The following is a 22,374-nucleotide window of genomic DNA, read 5'->3' on the forward strand; positions in this document are numbered from 1 at the left end:
CGTTCACCTGCTTATGAAACGACGGAAACAGGAGTGTTGGGAAGGTATGTGTCAACCATTGGGTGCCAAACGTCACCCTCATATGTCTGGACAAAGATCAGACGTCTTTTTGGGTGCCAGACCCCAATAGGTGTCCCTGGCATTAACATCAATGGTGTGCTCTCTACCAACGCAATTTCCAAGCACTTTGCTGAGCACTATGCTTGAGCCTCTGTATCGGAGAACTACCCCCCAGCGTTCCGCACCCTCAAATGACAGATGGAAAGGAAAGTCCTCTCGTTCACTACACGCCACAGTGACCCCTATAATGCCCCATTTGCAGAGTGGGAGCTCCTCAGTGCCCTTGCACATTGCCCCAACATAGCTCCTGGGCTGGATCGGATCCACAGTCATAGATTAAACATCTCTTGTCTGACTACAAGCGATATCTCCTCGTCATCTTCAACCGGATCTGGTGTGATGGCGTGTTTCCATCACAATGGCAGGAGAGCACCGTCATTCAGGTGCTAAAACCCAGTAAAAATCCACTTGATGTGGATAGCTATCAGCCTCACCAACATTCTCTGTAAGCTGCTGAAACATATGTTGTGTTAGCGGTTGGGTTGGGTTCTGGAGTCACATGGCCTACTGGCTCCATGTCAGGGCAGCTTCCGCCTGGGTCGCCCTACCACTGATAATCTTGTGTCCCTCGAGTCTACCTTCTGAACAGCCTTTTCCAGGTGTCAACATCTGGTTGCCGTCTTTTTTTACTTACGTAAAGCATACGACACAACCTAGTGACTTCGTATCCTTGCCACATTGTATGAGTGGGGTTTCCAGGGCCCACTCCCGATTTTTATCCAAAACTTCCTGTCATTCCGTATTTTCCATGTCCAAGTTCCTACCATAGTACCCCCAAATGCAGTAGAATGGCGTTCCATAGGGCTCCGTATTGAGTGTCTCTCTATTTTTAGTGGCCATCAACGGCTTAGCAGCAGCTGTAGGGCTGTCGGTCTCCCCTTCTCCGTATGCGGATGACTTCTGCATTTCATATTGCTCCTCCACTACTGGTGTTGCTGAGCGGTGCCTACAGGGAGCCATTCACAAGGTGCAGTCATGGGCTCTAGCCCACGGCTTCCAGTTTTCAGCCGCGAAGTTGTGTGTCATGCCCTTCTGTCGACACTGTACCATTCATCCAGTACCTAAACCTTATCCTAATGATGATCCACTCACTGTAGTGGAGACTTGTCAATTCTTAGGGCTGGTTTACGATGCCCTATTGACTTGGCTACCTCAGCTACATCAGCTTAAGCGGGAGTGCTGGCAGCACCTCAATGTTCTCCGCTGCCTGAGCAACACCAGCTGGGGTGCAGATCGCTCTACGCTGCTGCAGCTCTACAGAACCCTTATTCAATCCCGCCTTGACTATGGGAGCTTGGTTTACGATTCGACGGCACCCTCAGTGTTGCGTTTGCTCCATCCATTCCACCACTGTGGTGTTCGCCTAGCGACGGGTTCTTTTAGAGCAAGTCCAGTGACCAGTGTCCTGGTGGAGGACAGATTCCCTACATTACGGATCCGACGTGCACAACTGCTCACCAGTTATGTTGCACACATTCATAGTTCTCCTGAGCATCCGAATTACTGTCTTCTTTTCCCACCTGCGACAGTGCATCTCCCACATCGGTAGCCCAGGTCAGGGCTCACGATTGCTGTTCTTGTGGGATCCTTTCTCTCCGAACTGGAGTCCTTCCCTTTATCACCTCTGCTTGAGGTCCATTCTCTTACACCTCCATGGTGTACACCTCGGCCAATGCTTTGTCTGGACCTTTTGCATGGCCCTAAGGACTCCGTTAACCCCGCCGCTCTCTGCTGTCACTTCCTCTTGGTTCTTCACGTGTTCTGGTACTCTGAAGTTGTTTACACCTATGGCTTAATGGCTGATGGTAATGTTGGCTTTGCCTATGTCCACAGAGGTCATATTGAACAGCATCCCTTGCCTGCTGGCTGCAGTGTATTCACTGCAAAGCTTGTGGCCATATCTCGTGCAGTTCAGTACATCCGTTCCTGTTCTGGTGAGTTGTTTCTTCTCTGTTCTGACTCCCTGAGCAACTTACAAGCTATCAACCAGTGCTACCCTCACCATCCTTTGGTAGCGAACATCCAGGAGTCCACCTCTGCCCTGGAACAGTCCAGTCGTTCAGTGTTGTTTGTGTGGACTCCAGGACACGTTGGAATCCCAGGCAACGAACTTGCTGACAGGTTGGCCAAACAGGTTACATGGAAACCACTCCTGGAGATGGGCATCTCTGTAACTCACGCCACAAGGTTTTTTGGCTTTGGGAGACGGAGTGGCATAACAGTATGCACAACAAACTGCGTATCATTAAGGAGATTGCGAATGTAAGGAAGTTTGCCCTGCGGGCTTCTCGCAGGGAATCAGTTGTCCTTTGTCAACTCCACATTTGCCGTGTGTGGCTCACACATGGTTACCTCCTCCGTCGCGAGAACCCACCTCCCAAATGACAGTCGTCAACCTCTTGCTGGACTGCCCACTTTTAGCCCAGCACCCTACCTTCGGTGTTGGGCAACAATGCCTCAACAGCAGCTATAGTTTTACTTTTTATTCGTGAGGGTGGGTTTTATCATTTGATCTGAGTTTTAGTGCATGTCCTTTGTCCCTCTGTGTCCTCCACCCTAGGGCTTTTAGGGTGGAGGTTTTAATATGTTGCAGAGTGGCTGGCTTCTCCTTTTTTTAACTCATGGTCAGCCAGCCATGGTAATCTGCTTTATTGTTTTTAATTTCATCTCCCTGTTTCTTGCATATCTCTGTCGTTTTCTTGTCCTGATTTGTCCATTGTGGAGTTTTTGTCCTCCTCTTGTTCTTCTGGTTCTTCCTTTCTCCTTTATTGTGCCATAAGCCATCTTTGTTTTCTTCTTTCCCTTGAGTAATTGTTCTACTGGGAACAAGGGACCAATGACCTCGCAGTTTGGTTGCGCCCCCCCCCCCTTTTTTTAAACCAACCAACCACCAAATTAACAGTTAGGATAAACAGGCATTGGCAGAGGGTTTATACTGGCAACAAACAATACCCTGTTGCAGAGCATGCTCAACATGACACTCATGACCTCAGTGCCTGTTTCACCACATGCACCATCTGGATTCTTCCCTCAGACAGCAGTTTCTCAGAAACGTACAGGTGGGAACTAACGCTACAAGAAGTCCTTGGTTCTCGGCACCCACCTGGCCTTAATTGACAATAGTTTCTTCAGTCTCAGCATTTCTTCATAGTAACTACTCCTTGCTTCAGTCCATTTTAGTTTTCTACATCTTTTATTTCTTGCTGTTCCCCTCTCATCTCTGTCACGTACAATGCACTTAGCTTTTCACTCTTATTAACTTGTGCCCAATGTGTTAGCAGTAATCTCTGACTTACATATTACCATGCCTTCCATCTTTAAACTCTCAGGTTTTCAAATCTCATCTGGTGCAGTCCCCAGCAATCAGTCCTTCCTTCTCATCCCGTCCGGTAAGTGTCTCCTGACCTGCGGTTCTGGGCGACTTTTTCAAAATCCAACCCTTTTCCTAGACCTCTACAGTCCATTTCCTTCACCCCCCTCTTCCTTCCCCTTCAGCCCTTCTGCTAGGAGAAGGAGCCACTGGGCTCCAAAAGTGTGCATAATTATAACCTGCTTGTATGTGTGTGTCACCACTTGGTGAGTAGTTTTTTTTTTTTTTTTTTATCTATCCAGTTGTCAAGGAGACATAATTGACATTTCTGTAATGATCCTCTGGCAAAAGTTCCAACTGTGACTTAATAGAATGCATTGATAATAGACAAATTTATAATGTGAACTTAAAGCACCTAACTGACTTTTCTGACTGTACTTTGACTGACAAAAAGTAATCTGTGACTTTCATTCACTGCAACTAACATGCCATCTGATGCTACTTCCAATTATTTGCTGATATGCAGTGTGTCTCAGACCTGTTTGTGTGCTCCTTTATAGTAGCTGACAAATATTTACATATCTAATTTTTACTTGTGTGTATCTAGCCCCATAACCTCTTGATAAATTCTTTTTTTAGGGATAAGTAACTATTTTGATATACTTAAAGGAGTATACTTTAACATTACTTACTCACTTGCGATATGCCTTAATAAGAAACAACAGACAACTGACTGAGCAAAGAGTAATTAATATGTACAGCATTATCAAAAAGTAAATGGGAAATATGTAAAAGCACCTTACTCAACATATAACAAGATGATGTAGAAAAATGGTTAACTCTCAACAAAGATTCTCCCACAGAACTCATTATGCAGCTTCCTTGGCCATTCCTTCTATTTGGGAAGCTTATCACACATAGGGACAGAGCTGTTTGAGAGGCTCTTAATGCCACCAAATGTATATATCTACTGAAGAGGGGCAGAACATGCACTTCAGCACTGGTACAGCATCATTCATTTCCACTGATCCCTCAGTATGCTCCCCAGCCCTTGTACACAATGCTAAGTGTTAAGTGATCAATGACTTGCACTCTAATGATCATTTCCCAATCTGGATTCACCTGCCAGATAGAGCAGTGAGCAAAAGACAACTGCCACAATGATAGTTCAGTATACAAACTGGAAGCTGTGTTTGTACAGTGTCACAGTGTCCAGAAAAGGGTGTACCATATTACGAGGCATGTTTTTTAAAAGTACCGTTTTGCCACACCGTGGCCGCAGTGCTGTGATCGGTGTTCTGCACATGCGCACTGGGTACCTAAATCTGTTGTCTATGCACTGACGCCATTACAGTCTGATTCTTCCTTGTTTACGTTGTGTACTGAGTGTTTAAGATACCTCCAATAATCGTTAGTCCCGCCGACTGTGAAGTATAGGCTGTTATAAGATTTCTTAGTGCTAAAGGCCTAAAAGCGATTGATATTCATTGTGAGATCTGTGCAGTTTACGGAGAAAATCATTATGAGTGATTGAATGGTAAGAAAGTGGGTGAGAGCATTTAAAGATGGCTGCACAAATGTGCATGATGAAAAACAGAGTGGGCGTCCTTCAGTCTTTAATGAAAGTTTGGTGCAGGAAGTGGACAATAAGGTGAGAGAAAACGGACACTTTACGATTTCCTCCTTGCGGGACGACTTTCCTAATGTTTTTCGTAGTGCTTTGTATGGCATTGTGACCGAGCACTTGAATTACCGAAAATTGTGCGCATGTTGGGTACCGAAAATGTTGACGGATGTGCACAAAACCAAATGTTTAGACAGTGCACTGACTTTCCTTGAGCGGTACCACAACGACGGTGATGATTTCTTAAGCCAAATAGTTACTGGCGATGAAACATGGGTTGCCTACATCACACCAGAATCAAAGCAACAGCCCATGAAATGGCAGTATTCAGATTCACCCAGAACAGTGAAGTTTAAGCAAACAATTTCTGCCCGGAAAATCAGGTGCACAGTTTTTTGGGACAGAAAAGGAGTATTGCTTGTGGAATTTCTCCCTTGTAATGAGACAATCAATGCAGCAGCTTACTGTAAGACATTGCACAATCTGCGCCGTTCAATTCAGAACAAAAGACGTGGCAAGTTGAGCAAGGGCATTGTTTTGCTGCAAGACAATGCTCATCCGCATGTGACGAATCAGACCAAAGATCTCATCACATCTTTTCGATGGGAAACTCTAGATCATCCTTCGTACAGCCCCGATCTTGCGCCCAGTGACAATCATCTGTTCCTGCACTTGAAGAAACACCTGGGCGGTCAGCGTCTTCAAGATGATGACGAAGTCAAAACAGTGGTGATGCAGTGGTTAACAAGTCAGGCGGCAGACTTCTATGAGGAGGGTATTCAAAAACTGGTACAACATTATGACAAGTGCCTCAATATTGATGGAAATTATGTAGAAAAGTAGATTAAGGTACAGGCTTTCATGTAAAAATAAATTATTGAGATATCTTAGCATGTCTTTTTCTAATTTCAAAATGGTACTTACATAAAAAACACACCTCGTACCAATATTATCCACCACACTGCTCAAGTATCCATACAAGAGTCTTCAGACCAGCTACAAAGCAGACCTGTCCCCTTGTAATGTGAGGTATGCACCTCCTCAAGATTGCAGCTTTTCATAGGTTCAAGAGTCAGCTGACTGAGGGTGATATCTCATTGAATTATTTAAGGAGAGCACGAAGAGATGACATAGCAGTGGGTCTTGATTTTATAGGCCAACCCACTAGAAGTATAATTGTATAGGAGATGGAGTAATTCACATTCACTGCTGCATTGTGAAATATAAGTCTCTTGACCAACCTATGAGATGTTGCCCACACAATAGCAAAACATTTTGACAGACTTAACACCTTCGTCTGTCAGATTCAACTCCACAGAGTGATTGATGAGAGAGGTGGTTGCAACTTTAGTTCAACCAATGATCGGCAGGTCTTTGTCCATATTGAACTGGATTGTGTGAAGCACATGATACATAACCTGGTCACAGTGTGAGACAATACAGCAAGTTTCAACATCTCTCAGGAATAAGTAAAGATGTCCTAACCCTCTTTAATTATCTTTATCTGACAGGAAAGTTGCCCAACTCATGAAAGGAAGCCATTTTCATCACCCTCCCAGAAGCTGAGCCCAATTAGCTCCTTGTCAATTGTGTTGGAAATATGTAGGAGTGGGTGGTCAGCTGTCACCGTTTCTGCGTCTAAGATTCTAGAAAGTCCCTTAGTGATTTTTAGTGTGGTTTCAGGGAGTATCATTCTACCTCCAAAAACCTTACCAGTATCACTTCACCTCTAAAGACCTGTTCCCACTGGAAGGGTCTGTACAGCAGCGTTTGCTGTGAAGATATCATTAAGTCATATAATTTTTGACATTGCAAAGGCCTATTATATACTACATGGAGGCGTGATATCCGTAGGTAACTCCTTGAATGGGGCTGCTGAGGCCATATTCTCATCTGTATAGAATACTTCCTGTCCTAATGTTGTTTTAAATAGTGGTGTCTGTGACCACATGTATGAACACTTTGATCAAGAGAACAGTGTCCTTCAGTGTCAGCAGTAAGAAATCCTGCCCAGTGTGTGTTGTTTGGGGCCGAGTTCTCCACCTTTGTTTCCTCTTCCAGCCTTGCAGTAACAACTTCTCCTTTGCATCTGATGATAAGAAGGCAGAAGTAACTGACATAGAAGACAGGTTTTAACTTTTCAACTGTAAAGTCTGAGCATGTCCTTTTTAACCATTCATGTTCTGTTTTACAATTGCGTGAAATGATGATGAGGGACACATTGCTTTCTCACCAGTGGAAATACATGAGTTATGACTGTGAGAGATTGGACATTCTTGGGCCCTTTGTGGAGAACTGACTGCGTTTGAGATGAGTGTGGCTTGTTTTAAAGTGCCATGTCAATGTTTGAATGTTTGAGCATATTATTATTCCCAGACTTGGTTTGGATTTCAGAAATTTTAAGAATAAATGCATTCCAAATTTAATGTCCTGTCCGTACGAAAAATCTTCACTTCATTCTTATAAGAAGTAACTTCAGAAGATAGTTACATTAACAATTATGTCACTTGTGGTTCGTTAGGTCACTGTTGACATCTGTACGAATCCTTGACCAGCAGAACTATCAACTGAGAACTCCATAACAGACTATGTATTAACATTTGTAGTAAAACATTTTTGTCTATAAAGTTCATGTACTTGTTGTGCAACCATTTATATAAAATGGACTCACACTTTGTAAACCTAAACATCCTGTAATTTTGTGCAAATAAATTACATTCATAAATAGTGTGACATCACAACTATAAAGATTTTGCAAATAACCTTTCAGTTCTCTCTGTCTTTCTCTCTCTTTCTCTCTTGTGTGGCATTGCTTTCCTAAAGATTCAGATATGTGGGATTAATTGTTGTTGAAGGAAAAAGAGTACTTCTGTTCTGTTTTTAGCAAAGTTCTTGTCGGAAATGACCAGTATGGTTTATATTAAGGCAGTGTCAATGTACTTGAAAGTATTGGTGGAAGTAAACTTTAAAGCTTCACTTGCCAGAGACAGCTTTCTCGTGTAAGATAAAAAATATGACTAACAAGTTTGTGTTAGTAAATTGAGTGATACTGATAAAAAACTTCATTTGATGGTTTCTCTGCTTCTAATTTAAAAAGCATACTGAGACTTCTGATGTTTTAGGTTGGAGCACTTGCGGATGCATCAGCAGCATAAAGGCCATGAAGCCATGCATGCTGAAATGATCCTTATACTGGCTGTAACACTAGTTGTAGCCCAAGTAGCATTGGTTGAGTGGAAGAAACGTCATTTTCGTTCCTATCAGGTACTTTTCTTACTGTTACATTCTTCATTCAGCTAACATTAAAAAACTAAAGGAAAAAAAAGAAAAAAATTCTGTAAGTCGTGTGTATTGATTCCTTGCATCTCATAGATTTTATTTCTTTGTAAGAATCCATACTGAGAACTAATAATATATTGATCTTTTTAGGAGATGGAGATGGGGGCATGAAGACTTGTTCCTAAATTTTAAAAATACATTTTGTGTTCAAATGTGGCCACTTAATTAATTGTTCACCTGAGCTCAATGTACTATCATTACAGTGTTTAATCTTTGATAATGCTTTCCTCTAAGTTCTGATTCATGGAGTTTGAAATATATTTCAATTTATCCTTAAGTTTGGTGGTGGACAATGTTTGCTCAGTTTTTGTGAAAACTGGTCAGATACATGATTGGCAAGTTCATCGCAAAACTGATGTTTTGGAGTGGATGCTCACCTAAGGGTGTCTTCCAGTTTGTACATTCTGACCCTCTTCCTTTGCTGCTGTAATACATGTGCATAATTTAAACTGCCTCTTACCGCTAGTCTAGCATATATTTCCCTAATCCACACTATAATTATGTCTTCTTGTAATAATTACTCGGTCTATTCCCTGCCAAAACATGGGTAGTTCATTAATAAACAAGTGGGATGGAAACCAAAAAGCATACGGAATCAGAGAAACAAACAACAGTTGATTGCAAACTGATTGGGACAAACAGTGACCTTTGCTGATCTATTTACTGTAGAAATGGAAAGTTTTTGAGGTTTGGAGGAGATGGAACAGCAGGGGGGGGGGATCACATCAGTGTGAACTTGAAGGAGCCTGCAAGGGAGATTTTAAAGTCAGGCCACTAGAAACAAAGTTGAGAAAAAAAGTGTTCAATGAAAATGTAGTCATTGTAGTACAGAAAGAGGTACTGGAAAATTACAATAATGGAGGGAATAAAGTTAGCCACTTACTGTATCTTTGATGCATTGAGTGTTCACAGGCAAATAAACAAGACACAAAGTTTTTCTAAGCTTTCGGACTCAGAGATAACTATCAGAAACATACAAACTCAGTTACACTGCCAAGCACTGCAGCCTGACTGGGATGAGGGGCTGTGTCAGGTGCAGTGAATAAGAGGAATAACAGAGGCAGAAAAGGAATGAATAGGAATGTGGTAACAGTGAGCCTATGTGGTTCAGGAAGCAGAAGTTGCATGTGGAAAACTGTAAAGTTGATGAAATTGCATGTTCAGGAAACAGTGTTCTGAAAGAGAGCATTGGGAGGAAAGGAGATCAGAGTGCCAGAGTGGCCATGGAGAGAAAACTGTGTTTGTTGTTTTAAAGGAGCAATAGATGTGGAGCAGGGAATAGTGAAGACTGATGCTAGGAGGAATATAGGATCAAAGGATATGTTGTGGAGACAATTACAGTCTGTATAACTTACAGAAGGGGAGAGGGCACCTAGACGGCCCCATTTATGAAGCTGTTGTTGTGAAACATGTTCTGCTCAGCATTATGTTCTACTACTGTGTGTTCAGCTTTGCCCTTGAACACATTTTGGTAAGTGGCTTGCATACAAGTGGACAATTAGTTGACAACCGTACACACATAAATTATACAGAAGTTACTGTAGAGTGGGCATGTGACATGATTGCAGCAGATGGCCCTGGCTCTGACAGGGTAGGATAAGCTAGTGACAGAACTGACAGATGGATCTTTCCCAAGGAGATGACCCATGTGGCAAGGGGGTTGGGAGGAAGTATAGTGCAAAGCTGAAACCAAGAATGTTCCACAGTGTGGATATGTAGCCTAATACCATTGTGATGCGTGGGAAGAATTATCCTAATTTTAGGGCTCGAAGGAAAACAGTTAAAGTTCTGACAGAGGAGGGATATTGAGTAACAAGTGGATACCTCATTTGCAGCTGGTTAGTGTGGGTGGTTTAAGAATTAAGGGCATATGTGGATATGGCATAAGAGATCTCTTTGCATCCTAGGCTTGGAGTTTAATCCTTGGCTGTGAAGGCCTTTGTAAAACCTTCAGTGTACAGGACAAGGGATTGTTTGTCACAGCAGATACACTTTCCATGAATGGTAGACTGTATGGGAGGGGCATTTTAGTGTGGAAGGGTTGGCAGTTATTGGACTGTTCATACACAGTGTGCACTACATGGCTGGAAATTTTCACGGAGCCATCAGCAGGCTGGAGGTCAACACCCAAGAAGGGAGTCTGTTGAACTGATAACGAATAGGTGAAGAAGAGAAGTTGTTAAAGTTGCAAAGGAATGAGTATAGAGTGTCAGCCCTGGGTTCAGAGCATGAAAATATAATTAGCGATCTCGAATCAGACAACTGATGTAGGATATTGGGTAGCTAAGAAGCGTTCCTCCAAAGCTGACTGAGACTAATGAGAATGCCGAGCTGGTGACCAGCCACAAAGATATGCTCCCTTCATCACTCGTTACCACACATAAGGAACAGCTCATTGCATTCACTACCATGTCTTTGGCTACTTCTTGTAGAGCTCTAACATGTTAAATATTCTCATCATTACTGTCTGTGCACCCCCCCCCCCCCTTACAAAGTGATATTCCAGCACCTATCCATTTTTCTCTCCTATTCCCAGCCAATATTTTCTGCTGGGGTCAACAGTGGGAAGCAAGTGCTTGTGGATTACTAATACTGGAAAGTCATTTATAATTGTTATATTTTTCAAATATTCTAAAAACAATTGAGTTGTTGTTATGCTACCTACCAAACAAAAGAAAGCAAATGATACTCTTTGGAAACTTTAATACTAATTTTCTGAAAGATTCACATAAAAGTAACTGTTTGGAAACGCTCTGTAACACTTGTAATGTGAGTTCTGTTGTTGATTTTTCCCACCAGAATTACACAGGAAAGCAGTACACTGATAGACAAACTATTTGTCGGTGAACAGTTAGTCAAGTGATATAAATGTTTATCCAGTAGTGGGTGGCCTCACTGACCATGGTGCACAACTGTCGTTACTAATTAAGTTACCTGGTTACAGGGAAGTAGTATCATGGAAAACAGTTTGAGTAATTGATGTACTAACAACCGAAAGTTTCGGGGCAGCCTGACAGGAAACTAACTGGACAGATGTGTATAATATGATGGATGTTAATTTCAATTATTCCGTCTCTCTGTAATTGTCTCAAGTTTCCTGCCACTAATAACTTTATACCACAATGTGGATTTTACCCATTCTCTATTTATTTGCTACTGTAAAGCTAGTGTTCTCAAATGTAATCTTTGTAATCTTTTGGCCCTTTACTGAAACAAAAATATTGTTGCTCTTTCTGTATGTATGTAACCCTACAGTGCTATAACTGATACAAATTAACAACTAAATTCTTGTTTTCAGTTTATTACTTTGCTGGCATTGTGGATAATTCCACAGGTCATGTCACTACAAAATCGATGGTGGCGCTTCATTTTCTTTTGGCTACTTTTTTCCTGTATAACAGGATTTATTGTTCGAAAAGCTATGCAAAAACCAATACTGGGAACAACCCCAAGGTGAGAATTGATCAATTTAGTGGTTGTTAGCATGTGTAAACAAATAGCAAGTGCAACAGTTAATCATGTTCATTACACATAATGTATAATGAAAAGAAAGTGGTGTGTGTGCGTGTGTGGGGGGGGGGGATAGTATATAATATTCTAATAGTTTATACTGAAAGTGTGTTTTTGGAGTCGTACTTAGTTAAATGGATTCATTGAAGACAGTTGATGATCTATGTGTATTTGCTCTCTTTGGAACAACAGTTGCTGCAGAAAAATTCAGAAACTCATAATGAAAAGTATTGCCTTCAGTGTCTTAAAAAAGCCTTTCATTGTATGATGCTAAGTTGTCTACAGATACTCAAGCTGGATTATTTTCGTATAGTGCCCAGATTGCAGTTTGTGTCAGTCATTAAGATTTGTTGGATATATGGTCGAGTATGAATGGAAGAGCAGTCCACTATTTACCACTGAGAACTAAATATAGTTATCCTTAGTTCTCTAAAGAAATCACTAAAACATATTTACCCCATTTCTCATTTTATTAGCAGTATACTGATATAGATAGGGGAGCTGCCCTGATTGCTGAATGCTCATCTGCCACCCAGAACTTATGAATACTTACTAGAGTTGGCTCCTAGGTGTGCACATCTCACTCAGTGACATCCATGATGAGCATTAGGATTTAGGTTTTTTTATGTAGGGGCCACATCAGCACCCTCATGTTCGTGGAATATTCCTCAAACCACAGATTCGAGAAAAGTTATATGGTGCTTGTCTGATACGACATATGGTTTACCTGAAGATAAATTAAGAGGTGCACTTGATTGGACAATAGGATCCCATATTTTATACCATGTAAACATCTCCCACATGAGAACACCTCCATCACCTGTTGGCAGGCAGAACACTTGGCTCATGTAATTTCCAACATACTGGTATCTTGCTATCGGTGTGTACCAATAAAACATGTAGAGATGTTGAGAAGTATCAAACAAGCAGATCCCAAGTCAGTCTTGACCTCTGATGATAACTCTGTGACATATTTTGAGGTCTGCTCAACTCTTGACAATATTACTCTTCTTGTGGTAGCAATAAATCAGTATTATTATTCTTCTGTAGTACTACAGCCCTTGTTGAGCCTTGGTTGCTTCATATACTTTCTTCCACTCTTAACAATTATTTTGCAACTCTTTTCCACCCCTATCCTCCTATGTTGGTGAGATCTTCTATTACACCATCAATCCACCTTCTTCTAGGTCTCCCTTTCCATCTAGAGCAGTATTAGTGAACCTGTTCCCTGCCACCCATTAGTGGGCATTCCAGTTTTCATGGAGGGTGGTAGGCAGTTGGGGGTTAAAGATATTTTCATTAGGTTTTCATAAAAAAATTGGCATAAAATATTTAGTAATTACTTATTATTACGAGGGGCATTTGAAAAGTCCGCGAGATGGCACCACTGGCATGTATTGAGGTTATGTTTAGTTAGTAGCATCTTTGGAAAGAACCGTACCAAGTTTCAGCCATATTGATCTATTTCTTTGTGTTTGGCATTCACATGAATCCAGGAAGTAGAGTGATTGTCAAAAAATGGACGAAAAAAAATTTGTGTGGTGATTAAACATTACTTTATGAAAGGTAAAACGCCTCAGGAGACTAAAGAGAAGCTTGATAAACATTATGGTGACCCTAAACCTTCGGTTAGAACAGTTTATAAGTGGTTTCAAAATTTTCGTAGTGGCCATATGGGCACAAGTGATGCTGAATGTTCTGGATGCTCTGTGAAGGTTATGTCTCCAGAAATCATTGATAAAATCCATGATATGGTGATGGATGACAGAAAAGTTAAGGTGCATGAGATTTCTGGTGCTGTGGTTATCTCAAATGTATGGGTACATAATATTTTGCATAATCATTTGGACATGAGAAAGTTATCCGCAAGATGGGTTCCGCGATTGCTCACGCTTGACCAAAAACGTGATCATGTGAAGTGTTGCAAGGATTGTTTGCAGCTGTTCAGGAAGAATCCACAGGACTTTACCTGTCATTTTGTCACTGTGGATGAAACATGGATACATTACTATACTCCTGAGACCAAATAACAATCTAAACAATGGGTTACCAAGGGAGAATCTGCACCAAAAAAGGCGAAGACCATTCCTTTGGCCGGAAAGGTTATGGTGACTGTCTTTTGGGGTTTGCAAGGTATAATACTCATTGACTATCTGGAAAAGAGTATTACAGGTGCATATTATTCATCGTTATTGGACCGTTTGAAAACAGAGCTGCAAGAAAAACGCTGGGGATTGGACTGCAAAAAAGTCTTTTTCCATCACGACAATGCACCAGCACACACCTCAGCAGTTCAGCATGGCCGGCCGGTGTGGCCGAGCAGTTCTAGGCACTTCAGTCTGGAACCATGCCACCGCTACGGTTGCAGGTTCGAATCCTGCCTCGGGCATGGATGTGTGTGATGTCCTTAGGTTAGTTAGGTTTAAGTAGTTCTAAGTTCTAAGGGACTGATGACCTCAGATGTTAAGTCCCATAGTGCTCAGAGCCAAGTTCAGCACACACCTCAGCAGTTGTGGTCACAAAATTAATGGAAATAGGATTCCAACTCGTTTCACATCCCCCCCCCTATTCTCCAGACTTAGCTCCCTTGGACCACTATTTGTTCCCCAGTTTGAAGAAATGGCTGGTGGGATAAAGATTTTATTTAAATGAGGTGGCGATTGCAGCAACTAATAGCTGTTTTGCAGACTTGGACAATTCCTATTATTCAGAAGGGATCAACAAATTAGAACAGTGTTGGACAGTCTAAAAGGAGACTATGTCAAAAAATAAAAAAGGTTTACCCCAAACACTTAAGTAGTTTTTATTTTTGCACGGACTTTTCAAATGCCCTTCGTATATGCTTTAACTTGCTGCAGCTCTGCTTTATAAAGTGAGGTCACTTTCCTACTTTATAGATCACACTGTGGAACCAACAGAGATACAAAAGTGGGTGGTAGGTAAAAAGGGTTGAGTACCACTGGTCTAGAGCATGGATCATACCTTGCATCACTTTCTTTCATATTCTGTGCTAGCCACTGTATTTCTTGTGATAGGAATAAATCACTCTTTCCTACAAAGACATCATCTTATATGATTCCTTCCCCTCCTTTCCAACCTGAAGAAAGACAATGGCATTACTTGTATACTCAATATTTTCAAGAGAACTTAAAACAAGAACTTTAATCAGCTTCATACAGTCCTTCCTTTCTAGATGCTTTTTAAATATAAGATCAGTGATACTCTTTTCAAAAGATTCAAGTGAAAGTGTAATGTCCCTCAGCGTTAAGTTTTAAGCATTTTCAGTCTATCAACAGCACATGTTCAGCACATAAGACCAAACTTTGCAACACACTCTTCTCTGCCTACAGAGGTAGAGGAAGGAAGTGTCATTCTGCTGCATGCCAAGTGTTCAGTAATTCGTGGAAATGAGACTGTCAGTGTAGCAGCCAAGGAGTGGCACAATCCATTGTTTCTCTGTGTCCATTCACCTCATTTTTGCATCAGAGGGTAGTGCATCAGCGAATAAATCATGCCTGTTGAATAGAGCTCTGCCCTGTAATGCATGAATTCCTCTTTTGACAAAAGGACCCACCAATGTTTGGCATCTGTGGTGTACAGATTTTTATACTCCATATTTTAACACCATGTTTGATATCATGGCAAGAGAAGAGCAATCAACTGATCTGCCTTCGTTTTTAGATGACATTGAGACAAATATGTTTCTTTTTTTCTGCCTGACCTTGTACATTATTGTTGTTAAGATTTAATGTTTCCAGAATGGCTGTCTCATTCTTGTTTATCCCAGTGATCAGCAAGCAAAAGTCTCGTTAGTGTACCATCATTTTACTAGTGTATGTTTGGGGGGCTAGGGGATGGAGTGTGAAATTGGGTGACTCACATTTAAGTTTCAGGATTGTATTTGGTAGAATACAATTTTAAATATTTTAATCATATTATCATCAATGACCTCATTGTGGAGTACCATGTTCAAACAGCCATACTGCACACCGCATTGTGCTGTTGTTTGTGCTTCATTTTCAACTGTAATAAGTTTGATTTCTTACCATGGGAACAATCTCCAGCCCCTTTGATTACCATGGCACTCAGTCACTGTGTGCGAGAAGAATATATATATATTATTTTGTGATGACTAGTAAACTGATTCAGGTGTTAATATTTAGTGTTTCCCGATATCCTTTTCTGGATATACGTGGACGTATAGGAACCAATCAGAGAAAGAAAATACAGATGAGCCTAAGAATTGAGCGTAATAGGCAAAGAATATGTCAGAATATTTAGACCCTGAAGTGATGAGAAATACATTAAATATTGCTTGATATAGCAGTATCACAGCTGCATCTTCTCATAAGACAACAATAAACTTCACGATAAAGAAGAAGTTGATGATAACATCACTACTCATTTCATAAATTACCCTAAAAAAATTTATGACTAATGTTGGGATATGTTTCATGCTTTGCAGTAGTGGTTATTCCCATAGTAGACAACACCAACACCACTTGTAAAATGTTGGACTGTGCAGCAGATACGAATATGTGTTACAGAAATACAGTGCTCTGCAGGACTTAAGGACAAGGTAGATAAAGTTACCTAACGTACTTAACTATTGGTGGAAATTGATGCAAGTGCGGGAAGGCCTCTCACTTATGCACAGAAAAGTTGGAAGTCACATGGTGTGTGGTCATCATGACTATAAATCCAAATGAGGCTTGCCCCACAATGCGAGGCAGTTAAAGTAATGGGAAAAGTTGGTATGTGTAAATTAGAAACCAGTTGCTGTTCACTGTGGTGGTGTTCTTCATTACAATGTGACCCGGAGACATATGGGTGACTTGACATGGGGAAGAACCTTCGGGAAACTGGAAGCAGGACGGAACTGACAAGTGTCTCCCAGGAGTTTGATATTGCTCACAGCCTTTTTTCACATGTAAGGAGAGCGATCCGAACCATAGGCACTACTGCCCACTGGAGAGATGGTCGACCATGGTCTGCTATAGCAGCAGATAATTGCTACTTTGTGCAACAGGCAAGAAGGGGCGAATATCAAATAGTGGGTGCAGTTGCAACCATATTCAACAGGACTGCACTCTCATCCTCCAAAAATTGCACAGCGACTGAGTGGGGATCGTCTCTTTGCCCGATGACCAGCACATTGTGTGATGTTGCTACACACAAATCAGTGGCACCATTTGCAATGGTGCCAAGAATATAGGGAATGGACCAGTGAGGATTGGCATTTCATGTTCTTTTCTGATGAGAGCAGATTCAGTCTGAGTAGTGGTTCTGGATATACCATCATATGACAAGATGTAGGAACACTTAATGCATTCAGGAACATTATCAAAGAGACTTGTTTTAGTGGTCCAGGTGTTACGGTGTTGGGAGGTGCTATGTTGCATAGGCGTACTGATCTCCATATCTCTGGAGATGGTGCATTCACCGGTCAATTTTACTGTCACACTGTACTCCTCCCCCATGTGCATCTTCAGAGGTGCATTTGGTCCCGATTTCTTTTTTATGGATTTCATTGTGCAACTGCATTGAACAGTGCATGTGGAGGAGCTTCTGGAATGAGAAGTTATTTGGTGAATGGATTGGCTTGCCCATTCTCCCAACTTAAATTCCATTGAGCATGTGTGGTATGTAGCACATCCACATGCACCATTGAGCGTCCAGCAGTTGTCAGCTACACTGGTGGAGGAATGGAATGCCCTACCACGAGAACTCCTTACCAATCCAAAGACCTGCATGGTAGCACATTGCAGAGCCCGCATTGCTGTCCGTGGTTATCGCACACCATACTAAGAACCATGTTCTTCCTTTCATATCTCCAGGGGATCATCATAATTGTCTTAGAATGAATGTGTCATTTGTGTTCATGTCATCACATATTTCTTTCAGTTACCTTCTGTAATATATAATAGCAATTCTTTCTGTGTATTGTCCAAATTTCATTGAGCTGTGTTACTTTTATCCTGAAGTTTTGCACATTAATACAGTTTGATCTTATGATTGAAAAGCTAGAGAAGGAGATTACTGGATATTTTTGTAATTTCAGAGAGTTGAAAGATGGAATGATGATAATTTATGTAACCGTTCTGCATTGCTTACTGTTTCCTCAACCTTTCTTTTTGATGTCCATAAACTACTTTGTTTGCTTCTTCTTCTGTGGCTCTACAGTCCATTATGGACTTTCATCTCTCAGTTAATTTCCACAAGAAATGTCTGTTCTGTGCTAGTGCTTTCCAATCCCTGTATCCCATTGTTTGTGTTTTCTGCTGTCTTCGACAACATCTAGCCATCCTGTTTTAGGTCAGCAACCCTTACTTTGCCATCTGAAATTTAAAGTTAGTTTGGCACCTCTGTATCACTCAGCAGTGCCAAATGCCCACCCAACTCAATCTTGCTGTCTTTATTATTTTTTTGATTGATATCTATTTGTGTATTGTGTTAACCATCATTTAATTTTGCACAAAGAATCATAGTCGTAGATCATGATTGATCTCGGGTATTTAAACTCCTCGAACTCCCCAAATTCACAACCGAACACAGTTACTGACTTCAGCATGTTTCTCAAGTGTGCCCTCCCATAAACAATTTATTTAGTCTTAGACTCAGTGCTTGTTTATCCCATGTCCTCTGCAGTCTGTTCTAACACAATGAACAACTCTTCCATTGAGTTAAGAGATCTCGCAACTGTGTCTGTATCATCGGTGTAGACTAATATTTGCACCGATTTGTGGAAGTATGACCCTGGTAAGCATATAAGCTTCTCTTTATCACATGTTCCAGAGGCACATTAAAAAGAAGATATGCCAGCATGTCCCCTTGATATACACAATTGTGAATATCCATTAGTTTTAACAATACTCCTCTAAACCTCTCTGCTTCTCTCACTGTTTACTGTCATCCTCAGTAGCTTCTCAGACATTCTAGTTTCTCTCAGGACAGCATATAATGTCTTTCTATTGACACTGCCATATGCAGTTTTAAAGTCAACGAGCAGGTGGTGTGTGCTAATCCGAAATTCAGTTTTTTACTGGCCTGGTATGTATTCTCTTGGTATGGACCTGTTTCTCTCTGGGGGATTGGGAGGAAGAGGTCAATTAGGAGGTTAGAGCCCTTCTTATACTAGAAGTTTGAGAGTGTTACCCCTTGATAATTTGCACACTCCATTTGATCCCCTTTCTTGTTAGTGTGTGGACATAATTCATGTCTATCACTGTTGTAGCATTTTCTTCTCTTCCCAGATCAGCCTTATTATTTTTAAGAGAAGCTATTTTTCTGACAAACCTTTTTTTTGTAATTCTATTGTCTTGTTGTTCTTTAGTTGTTTCAGGGCAGTTCTTACTTCTCCAGCTGTTGGAGGGACAGACTTCTCTTCATGTACTTGTACCTATTCATCCATAGGAACACCTTGTGTGTGTCTTGAGTAAGTTGTGAAAGTCAATGCAGCATTGTTTGCAGATTCCTTTCTCGTTTCTTATGATGATATCACTTTCGTCCATGATTTAGGTTACATATAAAGCTAAATGGCCTCCACTCGTCATTTACTTCTCTGAAGGATTTACTTCTCTAAAGAATTTTTTACTTCATTCTGATTCTGTAGTAATCCCATTTGTTTGAAAAATTCATTTTTAACCATTCTGTTTTTTTATGAATTATTTTTTCATTTTTCGTTTTCCCTTTGTAATCTTGCCATATTCTTTCAGTGCAGTTTCTTTGTAACATCCTGTTGTTCACCTTATTCTTTTACTTGGTTGCTGCCTTACATTCAGCATCAAATCATTTGTTTCTTCTGTGCCTATTCTCAGTTCCCAATGCATCATTTTTTCAGTTGCCATCTTAATAATTTTCCACTTTTATTCAGTGCTGCAGCACCCATCTGTTCCTTCTTCTGCTTATGTATTTCTTTGTATTACCATTTAATGTCAGGTGCCTCTAGGGTCTCTGTGTTGTGTTTTTGATAGTTTATACTAATTCCATGTGAGAAACGTGCTGTCCTTGACCGAACTCTGGCCCAAACCAGATAGTGACCTAAGCGTGTATTGTGATCTCTGAGGCTTCTCATATCAAGGTGCTCTGATTTATGTCTAGAATCTACCAATATATAGTCTCTCTGAAACTTCCTGGCAGAGTGAAAATCTCATTTGGATATAGTCTCTCTGGTTCACTATATTGCCATTGAGGGAATTCCATGTCCCCTTGTGGATGTTTTTGTGTAAGAACTGTGTGGATCCAATAACTATATTAAGAGAAGCTGCAAGTAAGACTAATCCAGTGTTGTTATCATTCCTGGTTGTGTGTTTGCTTTGTGGTCGAGTTGTTTGATGATGATATTCTCTCCCCACTTTGGCATTGAGGTCTCCAGCTGTTATTTAGCTAAAACTTCAATACCATGAAAAGGGTAGTTGCTACTCGTCATGTAGCGGAGATGTTGAGCTGCAGATAGGCACAACAAAAAGACTGTCAAACAAAGCTTTCGACCAAACAGGCCTTCATCAGAATTAGACAGCACACGCATGTGCGCACACAGGCGTGTGTGTGTGTGTGTGTGTGTGTGTGTGTGTGTGTGTGGGCACTCGCGCGCACGTGCGCGTGTGTGCACACACACACACACACACACACACACACACACACACAGACTGATGACCTCAGCAGTTAAGTCCCATAGTGCTCAGAGCCATTTGCACAGACACACACACACACACACACACACACACACACACACACACACACACAGCGAGTAACAGCGCATGTTGGGAGAAGCAGACTGGGGGGGAGTGAGGATGAGGCTGAGTTGGGGAGTGGAAAAGAGTAGGGTAGTAGTGGGGTAGGTAAAGTTCTGCTTGTGGGAGCATACAGGGATGAGATGGGGAGAGGTTAGGGCAGCTGGTGCAGTCAGGAGGTTAGATGGAGAACATATGGGAAAGGGGCATCAGAGGAGGAGAGAATAAACACTGTGGGTGCATTGATGGAATAGAGGGCTGCATAGTTCTGGAATGGGAACAGAGGAGGGGTAGGTGAGCAAAGGACAATGACTAATGAAGGCTGAGGCAGTATGGTTACGGGAACATAGGGTATATTGTAGGGAGAGTTCCCATATGCGCAGTTCAGAAAAACTTTTCTACCCATTACCTATTCTGATTCCAGCACTATGCAGCCCTCTGTTCCCTCAGTCCACAGTCTTTTTACTTTTCTTCTTTTCGCCTGCCATCTCCCCATCTACCTTCCGTCTAACTTCCTGGTTGCACCATTTGCCCTACCCTCTCCCCGCCTTGTCCTCGTAAGCTTCTGCAAGCAGCAGCACTTTCTCCCCCCCCCCCCCCCCCAACCTGCTATCCCTTTGCTTCCCCACCCTAGCCTTCTCATTACCACCACCACTCAGTTTGCTTCTCCCATCATGTGGTGCTGCTCACTGTCTGGCCGTGGCAGCCAGATTGTGGACATGTGTGTGCTAGTTATTTCCCGGCCGTTGTGGCCGAGCGGTTCTAGGCGCTTCAGTCCGGAACCGCGCGACCGCTACGGTCGCAGGTTCGAATCCTGCCTCAGGCATGGATGTGTATAATGTCCTTAGGTTAGTTAGGTTTAAGTAGTTCTAGGGGACTGATGACCTCCAATGTTAAGTCCCATAGTGCTCAGAGATTTTTGAACCATTTTTTGTGCTAGTTATTTGTGTGTGGGGGGGGGGGGGGGGGTATAATTCTGATGGCCGCTTTGTCTGACATTCTTTTTGTTGTGCCCATCTGCGACTCAGCATCTCTGCTATATAGTGAGCAACAACTGTCCTTTTCATAATATTGCCAGTTTTCCATCCTGTATTTTCCATTATTAGATATGACTTCAACAACCGTTGTACATTCTTTGGAGAAGTTCATAGAAAAGATCTTTTTCTTTCTCCCCTGCTGCTTTGTTGGAATATAAGCATTAATTACACTGTAATTAAAAATCCCTTGTTAATCCTTGGTATCAAGAGTCTTGGACTTTTGTAACTAAACCCAATCATTAGTTGTTTAAGCAGGCTGTATACAATGAATCCTGCATCCAGTTCATGTCTTTCATCAGAGCCACTTTAATGTAAATTTGCTTCTCATCTCTTCAAGCATCTTAATTTTCGTATGCTGGATGTTTGCTGTAAGAGAGAACAGAATCTTGTGAATGTTGCCTATCTATTCAATGTAATTTGATATTTCATCAACCACATGCAACAGAAATGAATTTTACTTTTTAATGACTGGATTTATTTTCAGGAATATTTAACAGTTTTTGATTTTCTTTAGCATAATAGGATGTGTGTATAGTGTGTCCATTTTCTGTTACAATATAGGGGAAAACTAAAACAATGAAAGTGCACATTATAAATATTACCATAAACATTTACTTTTTTGTGTGTACTATTACAACTAATATTATTTACACACACACACACACACACACACACACACACACACACACACACAGAATAATT

General features: G+C 41.4%; 1 protein-coding gene across 1 annotated transcript in view; it reads left to right on the forward strand.

Annotated features, from left to right (window-relative positions):
• Positions 1-22,374, forward strand: part of LOC126094573 (RING finger protein 121) — a 96,027-nt gene that overhangs the window by 11,599 nt on the left and 62,054 nt on the right. Inside the window, exons 3-4 of the mRNA XM_049909039.1 lie at positions 8,177-8,318; positions 11,692-11,846. Coding sequence (XP_049764996.1) covers positions 8,177-8,318; positions 11,692-11,846 — 297 coding nt within the window. The remainder of the gene's footprint in view (positions 1-8,176; positions 8,319-11,691; positions 11,847-22,374) is intronic.

The sequence above is a fragment of the Schistocerca cancellata genome, chromosome 8 (assembly GCF_023864275.1).
Source record: "Schistocerca cancellata isolate TAMUIC-IGC-003103 chromosome 8, iqSchCanc2.1, whole genome shotgun sequence".
NCBI classification, from domain to species: domain Eukaryota; kingdom Metazoa; phylum Arthropoda; class Insecta; order Orthoptera; family Acrididae; genus Schistocerca; species Schistocerca cancellata.